Below are 19,678 nucleotides of genomic sequence, written 5' to 3' on the forward strand. Positions count from 1 at the left end.
GCAAAATGTGGCCTTTTAGCCCCCAAACAACCCAAAACACCTATACATGGGGGGTATCCCTGTACTCGGGAGATGTTACTGAACACATGTTGGGGTGTTGTTTGGCAGTGACACATAACAGGATCTGTTAATTCATGCCTAAAGTACAATGTGTGTGAAAAAAACAGAAAAAAAATTACTAACTCAATGTTTGACAAAGCCTGGTGGTAGAATTAGTGCATGGAAAGTGTAAAAATTCCACCATGTGAAATACCCTAGGGTGTCTACTTTTCAAAAATATATGGTTTGATGGGGGTAAAATACATTGGCCGGCTTCAAAAATGTCCCAAATAGGACATGCATGCAGGTTGACTACATGTCAAAATTCCGAGCTGGGAAACTGATATGCGCACCTGCAAAATGTGGCCTTTTAGCCCCCAAACAACCCAAAACACCTATACATGGGGGGTATCCCTGTACTCGGGAGATGTTACTGAACACATGTTGGGGTGTTGTTTGGCAGTGACACATAACAGGATCTGTTAATTCATGCCTAAAGTACAATGTGTGTGAAAAAAACAGAAAAAAAATTACTAACTCAATGTTTGACAAAGCCTGGTGGTAGAATTAGTGCATGGAAAGTGTAAAAATTCCACCATGTGAAATACCCTAGGGTGTCTACTTTTCAAAAATATATGGTTTGATGGGGGTAAAATACATTGGCCGGCTTCAAAAATGTCCCAAATAGGACATGCATGCAGGTTGACTACATGTCAAAATTCCGAGCTGGGAAACTGATATGCGCACCTGCAAAATGTGGCCTTTTAGCCCCCAAACAACCCAAAACACCTATACATGGGGGGTATCCCTGTACTCGGGAGATGTTACTGAACACATGTTGGGGTGTTGTTTGGCAGTGACACATAACAGGATCTGTTAATTCATGCCTAAAGTACAATGTGTGTGAAAAAAACAGAAAAAAAATTACTAACTCAATGTTTGACAAAGCCTGGTGGTAGAATTAGTGCATGGAAAGTGTAAAAATTCCACCATGTGAAATACCCTAGGGTGTCTACTTTTCAAAAATATATGGTTTGATGGGGGTAAAATACATTGGCCGGCTTCAAAAATGTCCCAAATAGGACATGCATGCAGGTTGACTACATGTCAAAATTCCGAGCTGGGAAACTGATATGCGCACCTGCAAAATGTGGCCTTTTAGCCCCCAAACAACCCAAAACACCTATACATGGGGGGTATCCCTGTACTCGGGAGATGTTACTGAACACATGTTGGGGTGTTGTTTGGCAGTGACACATAACAGGATCTGTTAATTCATGCCTAAAGTACAATGTGTGTGAAAAAAACAGAAAAAAAATTACTAACTCAATGTTTGACAAAGCCTGGTGGTAGAATTAGTGCATGGAAAGTGTAAAAATTCCACCATGTGAAATACCCTAGGGTGTCTACTTTTCAAAAATATATGGTTTGATGGGGGTAAAATACATTGGCCGGCTTCAAAAATGTCCCAAATAGGACATGCATGCAGGTTGACTACATGTCAAAATTCCGAGCTGGGAAACTGATATGCGCACCTGCAAAATGTGGCCTTTTAGCCCCCAAACAACCCAAAACACCTATACATGGGGGGTATCCCTGTACTCGGGAGATGTTACTGAACACATGTTGGGGTGTTGTTTGGCAGTGACACATAACAGGATCTGTTAATTCATGCCTAAAGTACAATGTGTGTGAAAAAAACAGAAAAAAAATTACTAACTCAATGTTTGACAAAGCCTGGTGGTAGAATTAGTGCATGGAAAGTGTAAAAATTCCACCATGTGAAATACCCTAGGGTGTCTACTTTTCAAAAATATATGGTTTGATGGGGGTAAAATACATTGGCCGGCTTCAAAAATGTCCCAAATAGGACATGCATGCAGGTTGACTACATGTCAAAATTCCGAGCTGGGAAACTGATATGCGCACCTGCAAAATGTGGCCTTTTAGCCCCCAAACAACCCAAAACACCTATACATGGGGGGTATCCCTGTACTCGGGAGATGTTACTGAACACATGTTGGGGTGTTGTTTGGCAGTGACACATAACAGGATCTGTTAATTCATGCCTAAAGTACAATGTGTGTGAAAAAAACAGAAAAAAAATTACTAACTCAATGTTTGACAAAGCCTGGTGGTAGAATTAGTGCATGGAAAGTGTAAAAATTCCACCATGTGAAATACCCTAGGGTGTCTACTTTTCAAAAATATATGGTTTGATGGGGGTAAAATACATTGGCCGGCTTCAAAAATGTCCCAAATAGGACATGCATGCAGGTTGACTACATGTCAAAATTCCGAGCTGGGAAACTGATATGCGCACCTGCAAAATGTGGCCTTTTAGCCCCCAAACAACCCAAAACACCTATACATGGGGGGTATCCCTGTACTCGGGAGATGTTACTGAACACATGTTGGGGTGTTGTTTGGCAGTGACACATAACAGGATCTGTTAATTCATGCCTAAAGTACAATGTGTGTGAAAAAAACAGAAAAAAAATTACTAACTCAATGTTTGACAAAGCCTGGTGGTAGAATTAGTGCATGGAAAGTGTAAAAATTCCACCATGTGAAATACCCTAGGGTGTCTACTTTTCAAAAATATATGGTTTGATGGGGGTAAAATACATTGGCCGGCTTCAAAAATGTCCCAAATAGGACATGCATGCAGGTTGACTACATGTCAAAATTCCGAGCTGGGAAACTGATATGCGCACCTGCAAAATGTGGCCTTTTAGCCCCCAAACAACCCAAAACACCTATACATGGGGGGTATCCCTGTACTCGGGAGATGTTACTGAACACATGTTGGGGTGTTGTTTGGCAGTGACACATAACAGGATCTGTTAATTCATGCCTAAAGTACAATGTGTGTGAAAAAAACAGAAAAAAAATTACTAACTCAATGTTTGACAAAGCCTGGTGGTAGAATTAGTGCATGGAAAGTGTAAAAATTCCACCATGTGAAATACCCTAGGGTGTCTACTTTTCAAAAATATATGGTTTGATGGGGGTAAAATACATTGGCCGGCTTCAAAAATGTCCCAAATAGGACATGCATGCAGGTTGACTACATGTCAAAATTCCGAGCTGGGAAACTGATATGCGCACCTGCAAAATGTGGCCTTTTAGCCCCCAAACAACCCAAAACACCTATACATGGGGGGTATCCCTGTACTCGGGAGATGTTACTGAACACATGTTGGGGTGTTGTTTGGCAGTGACACATAACAGGATCTGTTAATTCATGCCTAAAGTACAATGTGTGTGAAAAAAACAGAAAAAAAATTACTAACTCAATGTTTGACAAAGCCTGGTGGTAGAATTAGTGCATGGAAAGTGTAAAAATTCCACCATGTGAAATACCCTAGGGTGTCTACTTTTCAAAAATATATGGTTTGATGGGGGTAAAATACATTGGCCGGCTTCAAAAATGTCCCAAATAGGACATGCATGCAGGTTGACTACATGTCAAAATTCCGAGCTGGGAAACTGATATGCGCACCTGCAAAATGTGGCCTTTTAGCCCCCAAACAACCCAAAACACCTATACATGGGGGGTATCCCTGTACTCGGGAGATGTTACTGAACACATGTTGGGGTGTTGTTTGGCAGTGACACATAACAGGATCTGTTAATTCATGCCTAAAGTACAATGTGTGTGAAAAAAACAGAAAAAAAATTACTAACTCAATGTTTGACAAAGCCTGGTGGTAGAATTAGTGCATGGAAAGTGTAAAAATTCCACCATGTGAAATACCCTAGGGTGTCTACTTTTCAAAAATATATGGTTTGATGGGGGTAAAATACATTGGCCGGCTTCAAAAATGTCCCAAATAGGACATGCATGCAGGTTGACTACATGTCAAAATTCCGAGCTGGGAAACTGATATGCGCACCTGCAAAATGTGGCCTTTTAGCCCCCAAACAACCCAAAACACCTATACATGGGGGGTATCCCTGTACTCGGGAGATGTTACTGAACACATGTTGGGGTGTTGTTTGGCAGTGACACATAACAGGATCTGTTAATTCATGCCTAAAGTACAATGTGTGTGAAAAAAACAGAAAAAAAATTACTAACTCAATGTTTGACAAAGCCTGGTGGTAGAATTAGTGCATGGAAAGTGTAAAAATTCCACCATGTGAAATACCCTAGGGTGTCTACTTTTCAAAAATATATGGTTTGATGGGGGTAAAATACATTGGCCGGCTTCAAAAATGTCCCAAATAGGACATGCATGCAGGTTGACTACATGTCAAAATTCCGAGCTGGGAAACTGATATGCGCACCTGCAAAATGTGGCCTTTTAGCCCCCAAACAACCCAAAACACCTATACATGGGGGGTATCCCTGTACTCGGGAGATGTTACTGAACACATGTTGGGGTGTTGTTTGGCAGTGACACATAACAGGATCTGTTAATTCATGCCTAAAGTACAATGTGTGTGAAAAAAACAGAAAAAAAATTACTAACTCAATGTTTGACAAAGCCTGGTGGTAGAATTAGTGCATGGAAAGTGTAAAAATTCCACCATGTGAAATACCCTAGGGTGTCTACTTTTCAAAAATATATGGTTTGATGGGGGTAAAATACATTGGCCGGCTTCAAAAATGTCCCAAATAGGACATGCATGCAGGTTGACTACATGTCAAAATTCCGAGCTGGGAAACTGATATGCGCACCTGCAAAATGTGGCCTTTTAGCCCCCAAACAACCCAAAACACCTATACATGGGGGGTATCCCTGTACTCGGGAGATGTTACTGAACACATATTGGGGTGTTGTTTGGTAGTGACACCTAACAAAATCTGTGAATTTATACCTGAATTGCAATTTATGTGAAAAAAATAAAAAAAATAAACTACCTATGCAAAGTTTGACAAAGGTTTATGGTAAAATGGCTGCATAGAAAGTATCAAAATATTCTTAGATGAATACCCTGGGTTATCTAGTTTAAGAAAAATATATACATGTGGGGTGTTTTTTGGAGATTTATGACATAACAGTGGTACAATGTCACTATTGATACATTTGAAAAATGTAAATTTTGAAACCGCAATTTCCTACTTGTACTTATAGCCCTATAACTTGCAAATAAAAGCAAAAAAACAGGTAAACATTGGGTGTTTTTAAACTAAGGACAAAATGTTTAATCTATTTAGCAGTTTGTTTCATTCGATTTTGTAGATCAGTAAAATATTTTTTAAGTAGAAGTCAAAAAACACGTTTTTTTGGGTTTTTTTCACCATATTTTACTATTTTTTTTAAAGTAAATGATATGAAATGATACAAATAATGGTATGTAAAGAAAGCCCTTCTTGTCCTGAAAAAAACAATATATAACTTGTATGGGAACAGTAAATGAGAGAGCGGAAAATTACAGCTAAACACAAACACCACAAAAGTGTTAAAATAGCTCTGGTCCTTAACGTACAAACATCGCAAAAACAGTCCGGTCCTGAAGGGGTTAAGTTAATTTTCTTTAAACTTTTGTCGCTTAAGTATTTGTCGCTTAGACAGTCGTCGCTTAAATATTTGTCGCTTTATCGTCAGATTTTTTAATAGTATCAGAGCTTAAAGTAAAATAATAACATGAAGTCATAAGCAAGGCAAAGGCTTAAATAATAAACGAGATACTGAGCTGAATTATTAAACAGCATAGGAAGATTAGTGTGCAGGGTTTGCAACAACAGCAATAGGGAGATACTGGTAAGGGTTTTCCTGCACGTAATGTATATCTAGTAAGTGTGATACCCAGTGGCTGTTGCTGAACAATGAAACTCAGGGAGTTCACCCAATACCCATGCTTGCGACTGGCAACTCATATCGAGCCTGAGTCCCAACAGCTTTTTGTGTCCCTCTCCGTTGATCCCAGGCTGCAGTAGGGGCCAGTTTACAGTTCCCATTGCTTCTACTCGTTGTGTCTCCATGGCCTGCATCCCGGTTGTCTGTGTTCCCAGAGTGGCAGCGCCGGTACCTTCTCCGTGGATGTGGGAGTTGCTGTGTGGGTAGCCGTCTCGAGACCCTCAGGTTAGGAGTATTGCAACGGGTTCCGGTCATCCTAGGTCGCAGACATGCTGTGAATGTCCGGTCTTGTCTGTACCAACCCTTAGGTTTAGATTTGCTTTGACGCTGTGGGACTTTTGGGTCAGGCCCGGGGCCTTTAGCTGTAGGGGGTGAGTGGTTGCGTCGGGCTGCATTCCAGGGCATCCGCGGGTGTCTCCGCTGGCGTTGACGGCTTGGGTAGATTGCACTCCCTGTCGCTCTGATGCTGGGTCGACCCTTTGTGGGAGCTGTAGCTGCTTGGGTCTCCACCTGCCGTGCTCCGTCTCTGCAGTGTTTGGCACTCTCCCCCCTGGTGGCATATCGTTCCCTGTGTGTCCTGGGTTCAGCATCGACCCGTAATGGAGGTAGGGTCTTTTGTCTCCGCTCTAAGCGTGACCAGAACTGCCTGCAAATGGCCTCGAACTTGGCGCTGAAGTTTCCTGCCCAGTCACTGGGGTTTTGGCGGTTTGAGTGGTTAATGCCACTGTCGGCCATTTTGAGTATGCCTCGTGTTCCCCACTTGCCTGCCGCTCTCCCAGGGGTATTTTGTAGCTGGTTGGTCTCAGACAAGTTGAATGGACCGGGATGATCCCCACCGGTCCTGGGGGGGGGGGGGGGGGTCCCAGATGCTTTCGTGCTCGGGGAGTGGCCGTCTCCCCAATGCACAGTGTCTGCTAGGCCGCAAGCCTCGGCGTGTCTGTTAGGCTGAGTTGAGGTTCGAGAGAGGTACCATTTGGTTCGGTAGCCTCTCCCGGTCACGATTATAGGGATTTGCAGCCTGTGGGACTCGATGGTTGGGCAGGGTGCCCCGGTTTCTGTTCCCAGACGTGGGAGCTCTCACCCAGCACGTCTGGGCTGCTTGGCTGCCTGGCTCCGCCCCCCAACAGAATTTTTAATTGTGGAGTTTACACTTCTTGATCCAAGGATAATTCTGGGTTCAAGAAGGATTTTTATTTTTTTCTTAGTTTGTTGCAAAATTATGCTTGAAACAGGGTTTTTTTACCTTCTTTTGGATCAACAGCAAAAACAGATTTGAGAAAGGCTGAACTTGATGGACACATGTCTCTTTTCAGCTTTGTAACTCCGTAAGGATTGTTGAGAAGAAATTCTAAAGTCACCAACTACTTATAGGAATTTTTGATACCACAAAAAAATTGAATGTATCCTTATATCCGCCAAGAGTAGAAACTCCATTTCACATATAGAATACCTTGCATAGCGGTTTCATTTATGGCGCTATACAACTTACTATTTGGACTGGAGTTCAAATACTGAAGTCCATTTCAAAGATTATTTTTACCTCAAGTTTATGACATACATAAGCAAAAACAGACACAAAGCACAGCTTTCTAGAAATATGAAATATATTTATTGTAACAGAAAATATGAATACATCCATGCCCATCTCACATTTCTGACATCTACCATTCATTACAGAACTCTAATAAAATATATTTAAAGTATCATTTTTTTGTATCAAAGAACCTATCCTTCAGAGCTTCTGAGGAGGTGGAATTCATCCAGATGGTTTGATTTACAAGTTCATTTAGATTTCTCCTTTATTGAATTGTTAAGAACAGCAGAGAAATAAAGCCAAAAATATAACATGAAACGGTGCTTTTCTACTTTCACAGATATTTGTTTCAAACAAAAATTACATTGAACAATCTATAAAGCCAAACAAGAAATGGTTTTGGTTATAACAGTTACATAGGGACCCCACAGCATATAAAATGCTTTGTCTGACACACCGAGTGTAAAAACTTTATTGCTAGTAGACAATATTATGGGTTGGACACACATTTAGCCCGGCTTTAATTACAAAATAATTATGATATTTATTAACTAATCAGAGATTGTAGCAGGCAGACATTCTAAACAAATTTGAGGCCAAAATGCAAAATTAAATACCTTACTTATCAACCAAAGGCTTGGTGAATAAAGCCCTAACACAGATTACACAACAGGCAAAAGAGCTTTTAAACAGTATTCTCAAATTCAGAAAAAAAAAACTTAACAACTGAATTTGAAATTTTGGCAAATTGGTATTCAAGTTAGTGTCAACATTTAGTGAATATCTTCTGTCTGTAGTTTATTTGCAATTATATTTACAGCGCACATCCTTAAAGTATTCATTTTAACATGATTGTATCTAGTGGTAATGCGTTCCATCAGTGACAAACATAATTTAAAACAGGCTACAAGTGAATTAGGAAATTGCAAATATGTATCTAACCGTGCATATATGCCAAAAGCATTAACATTCAATTGGAAGTTTTTACATTTCATTTTCCAGGCATCCATAAAAATTTTGGGCTGCAGTCAGTCACACATATTACACTTCATTATATAATGAATGTTAGACAAAAACTAAACTAACAAAACATTTATATGTTTCTCAGACTTAGATTACTTGTTTTTGCTCCACGATAAAATATCGATACTGCCTTAAATTCCATCCATTATATTGTATCAAGATCACAATGTGGCAAAATGAGTTTAATTCATTGCAACAGACTAAAAATTACAGCAAAAGAAGAACTGTATATAAAAACAAACACACACCTTCAGTGTTTGAAATGTTCCAGCTCACAAAATTCTAAGTGAATTTTAACATTTTGGCCAAAATATTCCAACTGGAAAAAAATATCTATGTCTGATAGATTCTTGATTTCCAGACTAGCTAATTATGCTTACAATGTTATGTTTACCTTGAAATAATTTTGAATGACCAACAATTCATTCTTTAGTGTGAATCACAGCTGTTGGTATTTTGCTGGCCATGCGTGATGGGAGTTGCTCACCCAAAGATGCTGTAAGGGAGAAATTAACCCTTCAAAAGGCACAGGATTGCATTATTATTTGATTAGTATGCTACAGGAAAAAATAAAATATTTAAAAAAAAAAAAAAAAAAAAAGGGACTGACTTGTGAAATTAGCCCCATCTGATTTTCATCATTTTCCCTAAATAGCTTGAAGGCTAGATATTTGTTATAAAATCTTGGTTCGTGCTGCTTCTCCATTTATCCCTGGTTATACTTTGCAACTATGTGTATGGCTGTCTTTAATGCATCAAGTGATGGCATAAAATGATACTCTTGAAGTTTGGCATGTACATTAATATATAGATGGAAGAAATATCATCAAAATAATATGGCATTTTTAAATAACAGGGTCTATAATGCCTATAATGGCAGTGCTTTCAACACATTGCCATTATAGGCAAATATTGCTCAGGGAGTAAAGTAAGAATATACCTCATTGATCTAGATTTTTTTTTTTTAAACTCCCATCAATCATAGCCATGGATTATTAACAATAGCAAAAAAAAAATGCAGGTGGGTTTCTATTATTGATGATTCTACAATACTGAGCAAACCACACCATTGAACATTAGGTTACAGTCACATGAGTACATAACTTGGGTCACTGTCCTAAAGGATTAAGAACCAATGTATTCGTGTGTTCAGACCATCAAGATGGTAAAATAATAAATAATAGTTTGTAGTAAAGTACTCACATGCACAAACAGGCTCAAAACATGTTGGTAAAGGAGGTATTTTAATGGGCTTCACAAAAAAAAGACAACAAAACTTAAACAGAATTAGTAGGACTTCCCTTATTCTGTACAATACAGATTTATGCAATACCATAATACAAGTAGACAGCCAAGCCAATGAGAATGACAGCCGAGAAAAAGAGAGCAGTAAGCTGCATCTGGAAAAGAATGTAAGATAAAAGTCCATTTGCAAGCATGGAAAAGGAAATTACAAAAAGTCTAGTAATATTGCTTCTGTGTTTCATTATGGCAGACATGATGAGGCCATTAAGGGCTTGGCTGACAATTATTATCCACACCCAAATGGAAAAACCATCGAAAAAACTGTCCTGGGGGCTGCTTGTTATGTGAGCTATTAAGTTCATTGCTATGCCAAACGAATAGAGGAATATGTTCTGCATATTCAGAGGTATGTCCTGTTTCTTCAGAGTCATCTCTGTGTAAACTGCAGATAGTCCCGAAATAAGGCAATACAGCAGCATTAGCAGGAGGCCTTGAAGGGTAATGTACAGGAGACTTTGCGAAGACACCTTCTCAAGGTCATGTATACCACCATAGCTATAAAATACACCAGCTGTTGTGAGCAAGAAGAGAGCAAACCACTTCTTTATGGAAAGCTTTTGGTGCAAGAAGTAGCTGTATAAAAATGCAGTGCTGACAATTTTTAGGTTACTTAAGACCTGGAAACTGCTGGGGTCCATAAAGTGTTGTATGTGAACCACTAAATTGTTGTTGACACAATAAAGAAAAGCAGGCAGGGCATATGGAACAGCTAAATGCCATGATACTGATATTCCCAATGACTTTTGATCCCATATCAAGAGAAGTAATGAGGACACTATGAGCTTGGACAACTCAATCAGAAGGACAACAGCAGATGAACTGAAAGGGATGGCTCCATTTACTTTGCATAAGACTACAAGAGGGGCGTGTGAGCCATAAATGATAACAGATGTCACAAGCATCAGACCCCATAAAACTTGCATGACTTTTTGCCAAATAGAAAAATGCAACAATTCATCGGGACCTACATTATCAATAACATACATCTTGGCTCAAGTAAAACCTAGAATCAATGATCTTTGGATATGTATAAACGTCAGGCACCTGTCATGTATATACATACAAAATTAACAAAAGGGAAGGGAAAAACACATTCCAAATTGTGATTACAAAACCTGGCTTGTCTAACGTGTGACAGAAGATAATATCTGGCAGCTAGGTGTTCACAATTGTGAACTTGCTTATTTAAAGATGGCCCACAGGTGTGGTGGAGACCACATATGAGTTAATGCAGTGCTAGTTATATACTCATTACCAAGATGGAAAGAAAAAATGCTTTATATGTAGCTGTTAGTGAATTTACTGATTGTCCTCCAAAAGTACTCCATACTAATAAATAAGGATATCCTTATCACTTTTTAAAATTGATCCACACACCATAATATTTCATCCCAAAAAATAGTTTGCATTGCATTTAGAGACGTAAAATTAGAGAAAGCACGTTATCATCAAGTTATCAGACCTGCTGAGGATACTGTGCAGGATAGTACTATCAGTTGAGATGTTTGCAGGCACAACAACAACACTGTGCAATAATAGAAGTGCCTAATATTGTCTAGTCTGTAAAAAGCACTTAAAGCATTAAAAGTGTAAGTTTTTCTATTCCAGGCTAATCAGACCTCCCTTTTAAAGAGGCAAGGTAGTCTTTGATGGTCTTCTCAACATTTGGCACCGCATAGGCCTGAGCAGCATATATGCCAGTACATGTGCCGACCACGAAGCCCAGTACTGCAGAGGCCCTGAGTTTGGCAACTACATAACCAGCCAGAAATCCCTTTAAGAACGGAGAGCTTAGGAATGATCCTTCCTGCAAAAAGAAAGAGAAAACAAGTAAATATGTAATACAGGCTTTAATAAGGGATGTACTGTGTAAAGAGGGGAACTAATAAATAGTAATAATTCTTAACATATGTGCAATAAATATTTGTAAATCCAGGACTAAAATTTTAAATATGTAATTTTAGGTGGGGGTTAACATTTTCTAGTTTTAATCATTGCAGCTGGTAATCTAGAATACACAGGTGTCTATTCAGTAGATGCCAGCTTTGATATAGCAAATTTGGCCACTTTTATTTAGCTCAAATCTCTTCAATTCAATGATTAAATTCCTCCAAGGGTGTGATTCTATCAAGGGAACTGCATCAGTCAAATTAAGTTAATACTGTTGAAATTCACCAATATGTAAATAGCTGAATTAGCAATTTGCTGAGCTTTACAGGCAGCCAAATGGAAGTGAATATAAGAAAAACAACCAATTTGCCTTATGAAGATCACAAAGGTGGCAAAATGATGAACTTCATGGGTGGTAAGTAAAGAATATTTGATTACTCAAAACGAAGAAGTGAAAAACCATTATGTTTTATTAACAAGCATATAAAGAATATCCTAAACACAAGTTGATGGTTACATTTCTTGAATACAAACAATTCTGAAGGGGGCAATATATCTATATATTGGGTATATATTGGGTATTTTGCACTTAAAGGAAAACTCCAGTGCCAGGAAAACAATCCTGGCACTGGAGGTACTCTCGCCCTCCCACCAGGGATGTATTTACCACAAGGCAAACAAGGCATTTGCCTAGGGCGGAATAACTTTCGTTTACTCTGGGGTGTCGACAAGTCCCTTAGTAATCCGCCGCTGTTTTTCGCCGCTGTTGCTGGTTCCAACTTCCGGGAGGAGGGGCTTCCAATCGTGCGTAACACGTGGTGCGTAATTTGCGTGATGACGCGTTTCGCCGTACTCACGGCTTCATCAGATTGATTGAGATCTGATGAAGCCGTGAGTACGGCGAAACGCGTCATCACGCAAATTACGCACCACGTGTTACGCACGATTGGAAGCCCCTCCTCCCGGAAGTTGGAACCAGCAACAGCGGCGAAAAACAGCGGCGGATTACTAAGGGACTTGTCGACACCCCAAAGTAAACGAAAGTTATTCCGTCTGACTGTACACTGTTTGCAGAGGAAGGTGGAGTACCTGTGCTAAGTTGGGCATTAAATATCCATGAAAAGAATAGTTTGTCCGTGCTGTTATTTTCCCTAAAGGAAATATTTGAAGAAGCTGATACAGCTAGAGCAGGCTTTTACTGCTCTATCTTTGTGAGTGAAAATTTTCTTATCACACCGTATTTATACGCTTTTAAATAGATTTACACTATTATTGTTTTTCATCTCTCCCTTTTATATGTTCATTACTATTGGAGAGGACGCATATATGTATGTATAAATTTGTTTAATATTCTAAGTGCACTTTCAAATATTTTTGCACTTTATCACATATTGCACTTTTGGCACTTATAAGATTTTGGTCTTAAAGACACAGCGCACCTTTATTTGGGATTGTTTATATTGTAAGAGTGTTGTGTTGGAGCTTTACACTTGTTAAGGTGCAGCTTTTTCTATATTCTTTTAATATTGATATTTAAGACTATTTTTACCAGCGCCTATTTTTACTTGTTTTTGGTGTATTTGCCTAGGGCGGCACTTTCGGGGGGGGCAAAAATGCCACCCCAAGCTCCCAGACAAATGCATTGTTTGCCTTGTGTTCTAGGGCTGTCCACCTTACTGTGAGTGAGTGTAGCTGTCAGTGTGTGTCTGTGAGTGAGAATGTGAGTGTATGTCATTTTATGTGTATCTGAGAGTGTGTGCCTGTCAGTGAGTGGGTGTGTCAGTGTGTGTCTGTCAGTGAAAGTGTGCGTTGGTTAAACAGTGTGTGCCAATGACTGTATATGTGTGCCAATGACTGTGTATCTGTCAGTGAGTGCATGCATCAATGAGGGCATGTGTCTGTCAGTCCAAAAAATGGCCTTGACATGAATTGGGGGGGGCAAATTTAGATTTTGGGGGTGCTCAAATTTAGTCATGCCTAGGGCAGCACAAATCCAAAATACACCACTGCCTCCCACCCCCCAATCCCCGGTTACTGAAGGGGTGAAAACCCCTTCAGTCACTTACCTGAGGCAGAGACGATGTCCAGCGACGCTCTAGCAAAGAAAATCTTTGCTATAAATCAGGAAGTGACCTTTAGTGGCTGTCTAATAGACAGCAACTAGAGGTGGAGTTAACCCTGCAATGTAATTATTGCAGTATATAAAAACCTGCAATAATTACACTTGTAGGTTTAAGAGTAGTGGGAGTTGGTACCCAGACCACTCCAATGAGCAGAAGTGGTCTGGGTGCCTGGAGTGTCCCTTTAAGGATAAACATTGGGTGAGAAACTGTGGACTGGATTAGCAAATGAAAACTGGATTGTCAAGATGGTGTGTGAAAGATTACACATTTACCTGAGTTACTCCAGCACGCACCTCATTCTCAACTCTGCGTTGTAGACCTTCTAGCTGATCCTTCAGGAAAGCAAGGTCCTTCAGCTTTGGGGAACCCTGAGAAGCAGAGATGGACAACGTTACAATGTACAAATGTTAAGCCAACATTAACCAAATACATACTGCAAAAGCCTAAAGAGGTTTTATACCTGGACTGTTGTTGGAGGGCTTGTGTGCTTACCAGTGATTCACTCTGTTTTTGAATAATCTATATAATACATATGGGGGGAGGGAGGTTACCTTCTACTTAAAGTGCCTTTATCACTCACATTTCAACAATGAATATTTCAAAAAGATTTAATCTTTAATCATGAAGAAAGTTGAACTGCGCACATACTGGTGGCGCTAAAGGGACAATTTAGGCTGCTTATGGCACCAAAATAACGTAATTTAAATGAAGTTGTTGTGGTGCCAGGAGGGCCCAGGGCACACTCACCCTGAGGAGTTAAACTGTTCTCAAACAGTTTAACCTGGAAATTCCTACCTCTAATGCCAATCTCCACTACCCCCAGGTGACATCCAGCTTCTGAAATGTCCCTTTCAGGAAGAGTGGAGTGCTGCTAATTGGCTGATAGCAGTTAGCTGACTCTCTCAGCCAATCAGTGACTCCCCAATTCAAAAGATATGTTTCTTTCCAAGCCAGTTTTGTAAATGGGGAGTCATTGTTTGGTTGAGAGCGTCAGCTGACTGCTCTCAGCCAATCAGCTGTGTCCTTGCCACCTGCACTGAAATTTCAGAAGCTGTTTGCCGCCTGGGATGAGTTGAGATCGGCACTGGAAGCAAAATTGGGGTTAAACTGCTCGAGAACGGTTTGAGTATTGTGGTAAAATTTCTTCGACCACGGGAGATGGAAAGGACTTAAGCTCCTCCTTAGGTCAGAGCTGGAATTCTATTTTTCTTGAAGTAAGAATAATCGACTTCTTTAAGTTCAGTATCCAACCGTGAACCTGAAGCACTTGGATTGTGAACCGAACCTCTTCCAACAGCAAACTTCTGTAATGTGCTATAAGCAGCCAATCGTCCAAGTAGGGAATGAGCTAGACACCCCACTCTCTTAGATAAGCTGTTATAGGCGTAAGAACTTTTGTAAATATTCTTGGTGCTGATGACAAACCAAAGGGGAGGGCTTTGAACTGGAAATGTAAAATCTCTTTTCCCCTTTTTATGGCGAATCTCAGGAATCTTCTTGAGGTAACTGCCATAGGGATATGAAGATAAGCATCCCTGAGATCAACATAAAATCCCCTTTCTGAAGAATCTGAGTTACGGAAGTAATCGTCTCCATTCTGAACCTTTGGCAAGGAAGAAACTTGTTCACATTTTTTTAAATCTAGGATCAGCCCAATGGTTTCGAGATTAGGAAGAGTCTCGAGTAGACCCCTTGGAATTCCTGGGTCACCAGAACCTTTTCTATGACCCCTTTTTATAATAGCAGAACCATTTCTGCAAATAGAGCTTCTGATTTTTGGGAGACTGGATAAAGGGAAATGAGAAATTTTGGTTTGGGCAGGTTTGTTAAGTGCAATCAGTACCCTCTTTTCACCAGATTTAGAATCCATGGATTGCTTGTAATTTCGTCCCATATTTTGAAAAACACTGGATTCTGACTTCTACTCTCTTGGCATCATAAACGCCTACCCTTGTCAGATCTATCCCCTTTTTTCTCCTCAAACCTCAGATTTTTTTCTTTTTAATAACGAGGCCTAACCTAGTAGGTTCTTCTATTTCTGTACTGGAAATTTTTATAACCAGGCTTCCAAGAAAATGTCTGGTCTTGGAAGGGCTTTTTTCATTTCAGACATCTGTTTAATGATCTCCTCCAAAGAAGACACGAACAGCTTTTGTTTTCCCAATGGGAGTTCACAGAGAACCGATTTTGAGGCTGTATGCGCCGTCCAGGCTCTAAGCCACAAGGCTCTACTGGCAACTGAAGATAAGCCCATGATTTTGGAAGCCAACTTGAGCACTTCATATCCATAATAAAGGTATATTCCATTTCAAATTTTGAAGCAACTTAACCAGTTGCTTGTCTGGAGAGTCCAACATCATCTCCTCTAAAGATTGCAACCGTAATTACATGCGTAATCTTGAACAATTCTTTAAAATGCCTGGAGATAAAGGCTCGCTTTTCCGGGTTTTCCCATTCCCTGTAAATAAGGTCAACCACGGCTTGAGGTACATGGAAACCTTTCTTACCCTTTGCAGTATATCCCTGCAACAAACTGAGCCTGAGCCAGGTTTTCCTGAAACCAGGACAGGAACTATTGCATATCCTTTTGTTTGGATTTTTCCAAAGATATTGCTGCACATTGATTACACACTTTATTCCTAGTGCCATCCGGTAGGGGGGTGGAACGATCATTGTAAACTGAATGTTTGGCTTTGGATGAGGCCTTCCTAGTTATTATTTATTTATAAAATATTTTACCAGGAAAGATACATTGAGATTTCTCTCGTTTTCAAGTATGTCCTAGTTGCAGGAGTAGACATGTCTTTATCCATTTGCTGAAGGTTAGACATATCTGAAACATAACAGAAATATGCCTTTAAGACCCTAAACCGTTTTACAGAAAGCAAAGATTTTCAAAGTAAAGATTATTTAATCTTAACTCAAAAACCCCTGAGCCGCATTTATACGCCCATGGATTCGATTCTGGTGTCATTTGCAGGAAGTTCCGGTTTACGCGTGCAGCAGCGTATACCGGAACTTCAGTGGAACGCAACACCACCCGGGCGTGCCTTTCACTGCTGTGCGCAGGCCGACAGCCTGTTGTGTCATGAACGGTCCCCTGGCCCGCCCATAATCACAAAGCCGGAACATACTTGGTGCAATAAAATACCTGAAAGGGTTCCGGGACCTCAATGGACGGAGCCATGCCACTCAGCCTACCCCCCCGGGCAGCTATCGGGCTTCCTCTCCCAGACATTAACCTGTGTGCCTCACCTCAAGTAGACGCTTGATCCGTCCCGTGCTGGGCCACGGGACGGATAACAGGGGAGGAACTTTTAAATAACTCCTATCTTGCAGATGCTTGTCCCAATTAAGGAGGTACAACCCCCAGGTACTGCCACCATATGCCAGAAAATTTTTTTTAACATACATTATATATTTAGAACGGCGTTACTCTTATATCAGTGAAAATATGAAAACATTTGTTTTTCTGAAATCATTAAAATTATCTTATTGAATTAATCTTTGAAGAGCAAAAACTCCCGAGACATAGATGGTGAAATTAAATTAGTAGACATGACATCATGCCAAAGACAGATTTAAAATTAAACGGTCTGCTTATTATATGATTTAGAGCATTCTGTGTCAGAAGAATACAATACATTATCTGTAACTCAAGGTTAAGCAAAAAGCAGTTAAAGGGACACTAGTCCCATAAATGTTTTACTTAGAGTATATAAACTACTAGTTACCCACCATTTGACGTGTGTGTGTGTGTGTGTGTGTGTATGTATTATTTTCCATCTGTCTCTTCCCTAGTCACACCTTTACTTTCCTCATTGCCCATGCACTTGCTAATATGCCCTTTGCTTTAACACACTGACATCTGCAATTAATTTGCTGTGAATTCTACCTGCATATTATAAATCCCTAGGGTTAATTCAATGTTGCTGTGTTTAGTTAAATCTATTATGCCCTTGAAAAGTAACAGAAGGGGTGTTTTTTTTCTGCTTGTTAACTAAACCACTCTATATACAATAATCAATCTAATTTGTTGATTCCTCTAATATACAAACTTTCCATTGCTTGTCCTGTATTCTGACTTGATTTAAACTGCCAAGTTGGACACAATGTAATTTTCTCTTAATTGTATTGTAGCTAAAAAAAAGTATCTCATTGAATCATACAGTAATTCTGATACAATATTACAAAATGGTTCTGCTTGAATATTACCACCCTAAAGGAAATGTTTTGAATCTATACATGCTGGACAAAGAACCAGTGTGAATATCTGACCCTTGGCCCACTTGCTTTTCTCTTTTTATTAACACTTACTTGGTTACCTCATAGAATGCAATTATACGGGTGGCAAATCTTTGAAGTTAGTCTCTTGTGATGTTTATGCATGGGTTATGCCCTAATAACCTCTCAACCCTCTTGGGTATCAGAGGAATATTACTGTGTAGCATCTGAGGCTTTGTGAAATAAAAATAACAAATAATATTGTGTGAGTGTATGTGTATATGTGTGTCAAAGTCCTCGAATTGTAAATGTGTGTGTGTCTGTCAATGTCCTCTGTGTGTATTCTCTGTGTTTGTAACTGCGTGTGTCAGTGTCCTGTGTGCAACTGTTATGCGTGCATATTTTCATCTTGTGACTTCTAAACTTCATATTAATAGTGTATACACTTCTTACATACACAATAGTCACATTATGTCATATTTGTTTAAAATATTATTTACTACATTTAATCAGGCTTGTTTTCCAATATGGGATTAATTTAAATATCAGGGTCTATATGTTTCATTTGGAATTTAAATCAATAGAACACAAGGCAGGAGTACTAAGGAATTTTTTTTTTAGACCTGCAGGGATTCTTCTCTGTAAAAGAATCACTGCCATACAGGACCAGGCCCAGGAAGCCTCAGTGCTGGAAGTAGGTGAGTAAAAAACTTTACTTTGCAAATGTTATTGGTTGCTACAGGTATGGGACATAGAAGGGGCTGTATTTACACTCAAACCCTGAATGGAGAACTAGGTTTCTCAGCAAGGTAAAAACAGTACTAGAGCAATAACGAAGGTGAGTGGAGAGTTAAGAGTTAAAAACAAAACCTTAGGAACTAGAAGTTATGAGATAAAGGGTTACAAAAGCAGCAGTGGGTTTTCCAGTGATTAGTGGGAAAGAAATGAGAGGACAGTCTCCAAACGTTGAGCATGTTTTGTAAGTAAGAAGGATAGAACGATCTCTATTACAGCTGTATCATTTTATATTGAAAGGTTGAACCCTTGAAAATAGAATAAGGATACGTATTGGAGTGTAATTCTGAAAACGGTCAGTAGATGGTGACAACATACCACCACCTACTGTGTTAAATAGCAAAACCCAATTCTAATATAGGAATTGATATTAACAGTGGGTTACCTTAGGGTTATGGTTGGGGTTAGTGGTTAATGTTAGGGTAGGTTTTGAATTAGGTGTAAATTTAGGCTAGTGTTACACTTAGTGTTGGGGTAGGGTTAGCTGTAAGGTTAGGGTTAATGATGGGTATAGGTTAAAGGGACACTATAGTGTCAGGAAAACCGCTTGGAAAACCCCTTCAGCTACTCACCCTTTTCCCCCGCTGGGCTCCCTTAGCTCTCCTCCCCCGCCGACGTCAGCATCCTTGTCTGACGTCACAGGCGCCGAATGCGCATGCATTTCCTATGGACACTGCGTGATTGAGGCATAATATGCCTCAATCATTGCCGATGCACCTCTAGTGGCTGTCCAGAAGACAGCCAATAGAGGCTGGCTTAACACCAGATGTAAACATAGCAGTTTCTCAGAAAAAGGGTATGGTTGTTATAGGGTTAGCATTAACCATCAAAAGTTAATTTGGGTACTAAACATGTTCGGTATTTAATAATCAGGACTGATATATGATTCTATGTTGAGTTCTTTTTAATTAGTTGCACTGGATGTGTAAAAATTA

The 19,678-nt window shown here is 39.7% G+C and overlaps 2 protein-coding genes across 2 annotated transcripts in view; both read right to left on the bottom strand.

Moving 5' to 3' along the window:
• Positions 1-8,999: 8,999 nt before the first annotated feature.
• Positions 9,000-10,999, bottom strand: SLC35A4 (solute carrier family 35 member A4). Its single transcript, XM_063448058.1, has one exon. It carries the CDS (start codon positions 10,695-10,697, stop codon positions 9,729-9,731), a length of 969 nt encoding a protein of 322 aa, XP_063304128.1. The 5' UTR covers positions 10,698-10,999; the 3' UTR covers positions 9,000-9,728.
• Positions 11,000-11,009: 10 nt separating this feature from the next.
• LOC134602761 (SLC35A4 upstream open reading frame protein) overlaps positions 11,010-19,678 on the bottom strand; it is a 13,766-nt gene continuing 5,097 nt past the window's right edge. The window contains exons 2-3 of the mRNA XM_063448059.1: positions 13,997-14,092; positions 11,010-11,518 (exon numbers count right to left, since the gene is read on the bottom strand). Coding sequence (XP_063304129.1) covers positions 11,321-11,518; positions 13,997-14,092 — 294 coding nt within the window. The 3' untranslated portion in view covers positions 11,010-11,320. The remainder of the gene's footprint in view (positions 11,519-13,996; positions 14,093-19,678) is intronic.

The sequence above is a fragment of the Pelobates fuscus genome, chromosome 3 (genome assembly GCF_036172605.1).
Source record: "Pelobates fuscus isolate aPelFus1 chromosome 3, aPelFus1.pri, whole genome shotgun sequence".
Lineage (NCBI taxonomy): Eukaryota > Metazoa > Chordata > Amphibia > Anura > Pelobatidae > Pelobates > Pelobates fuscus.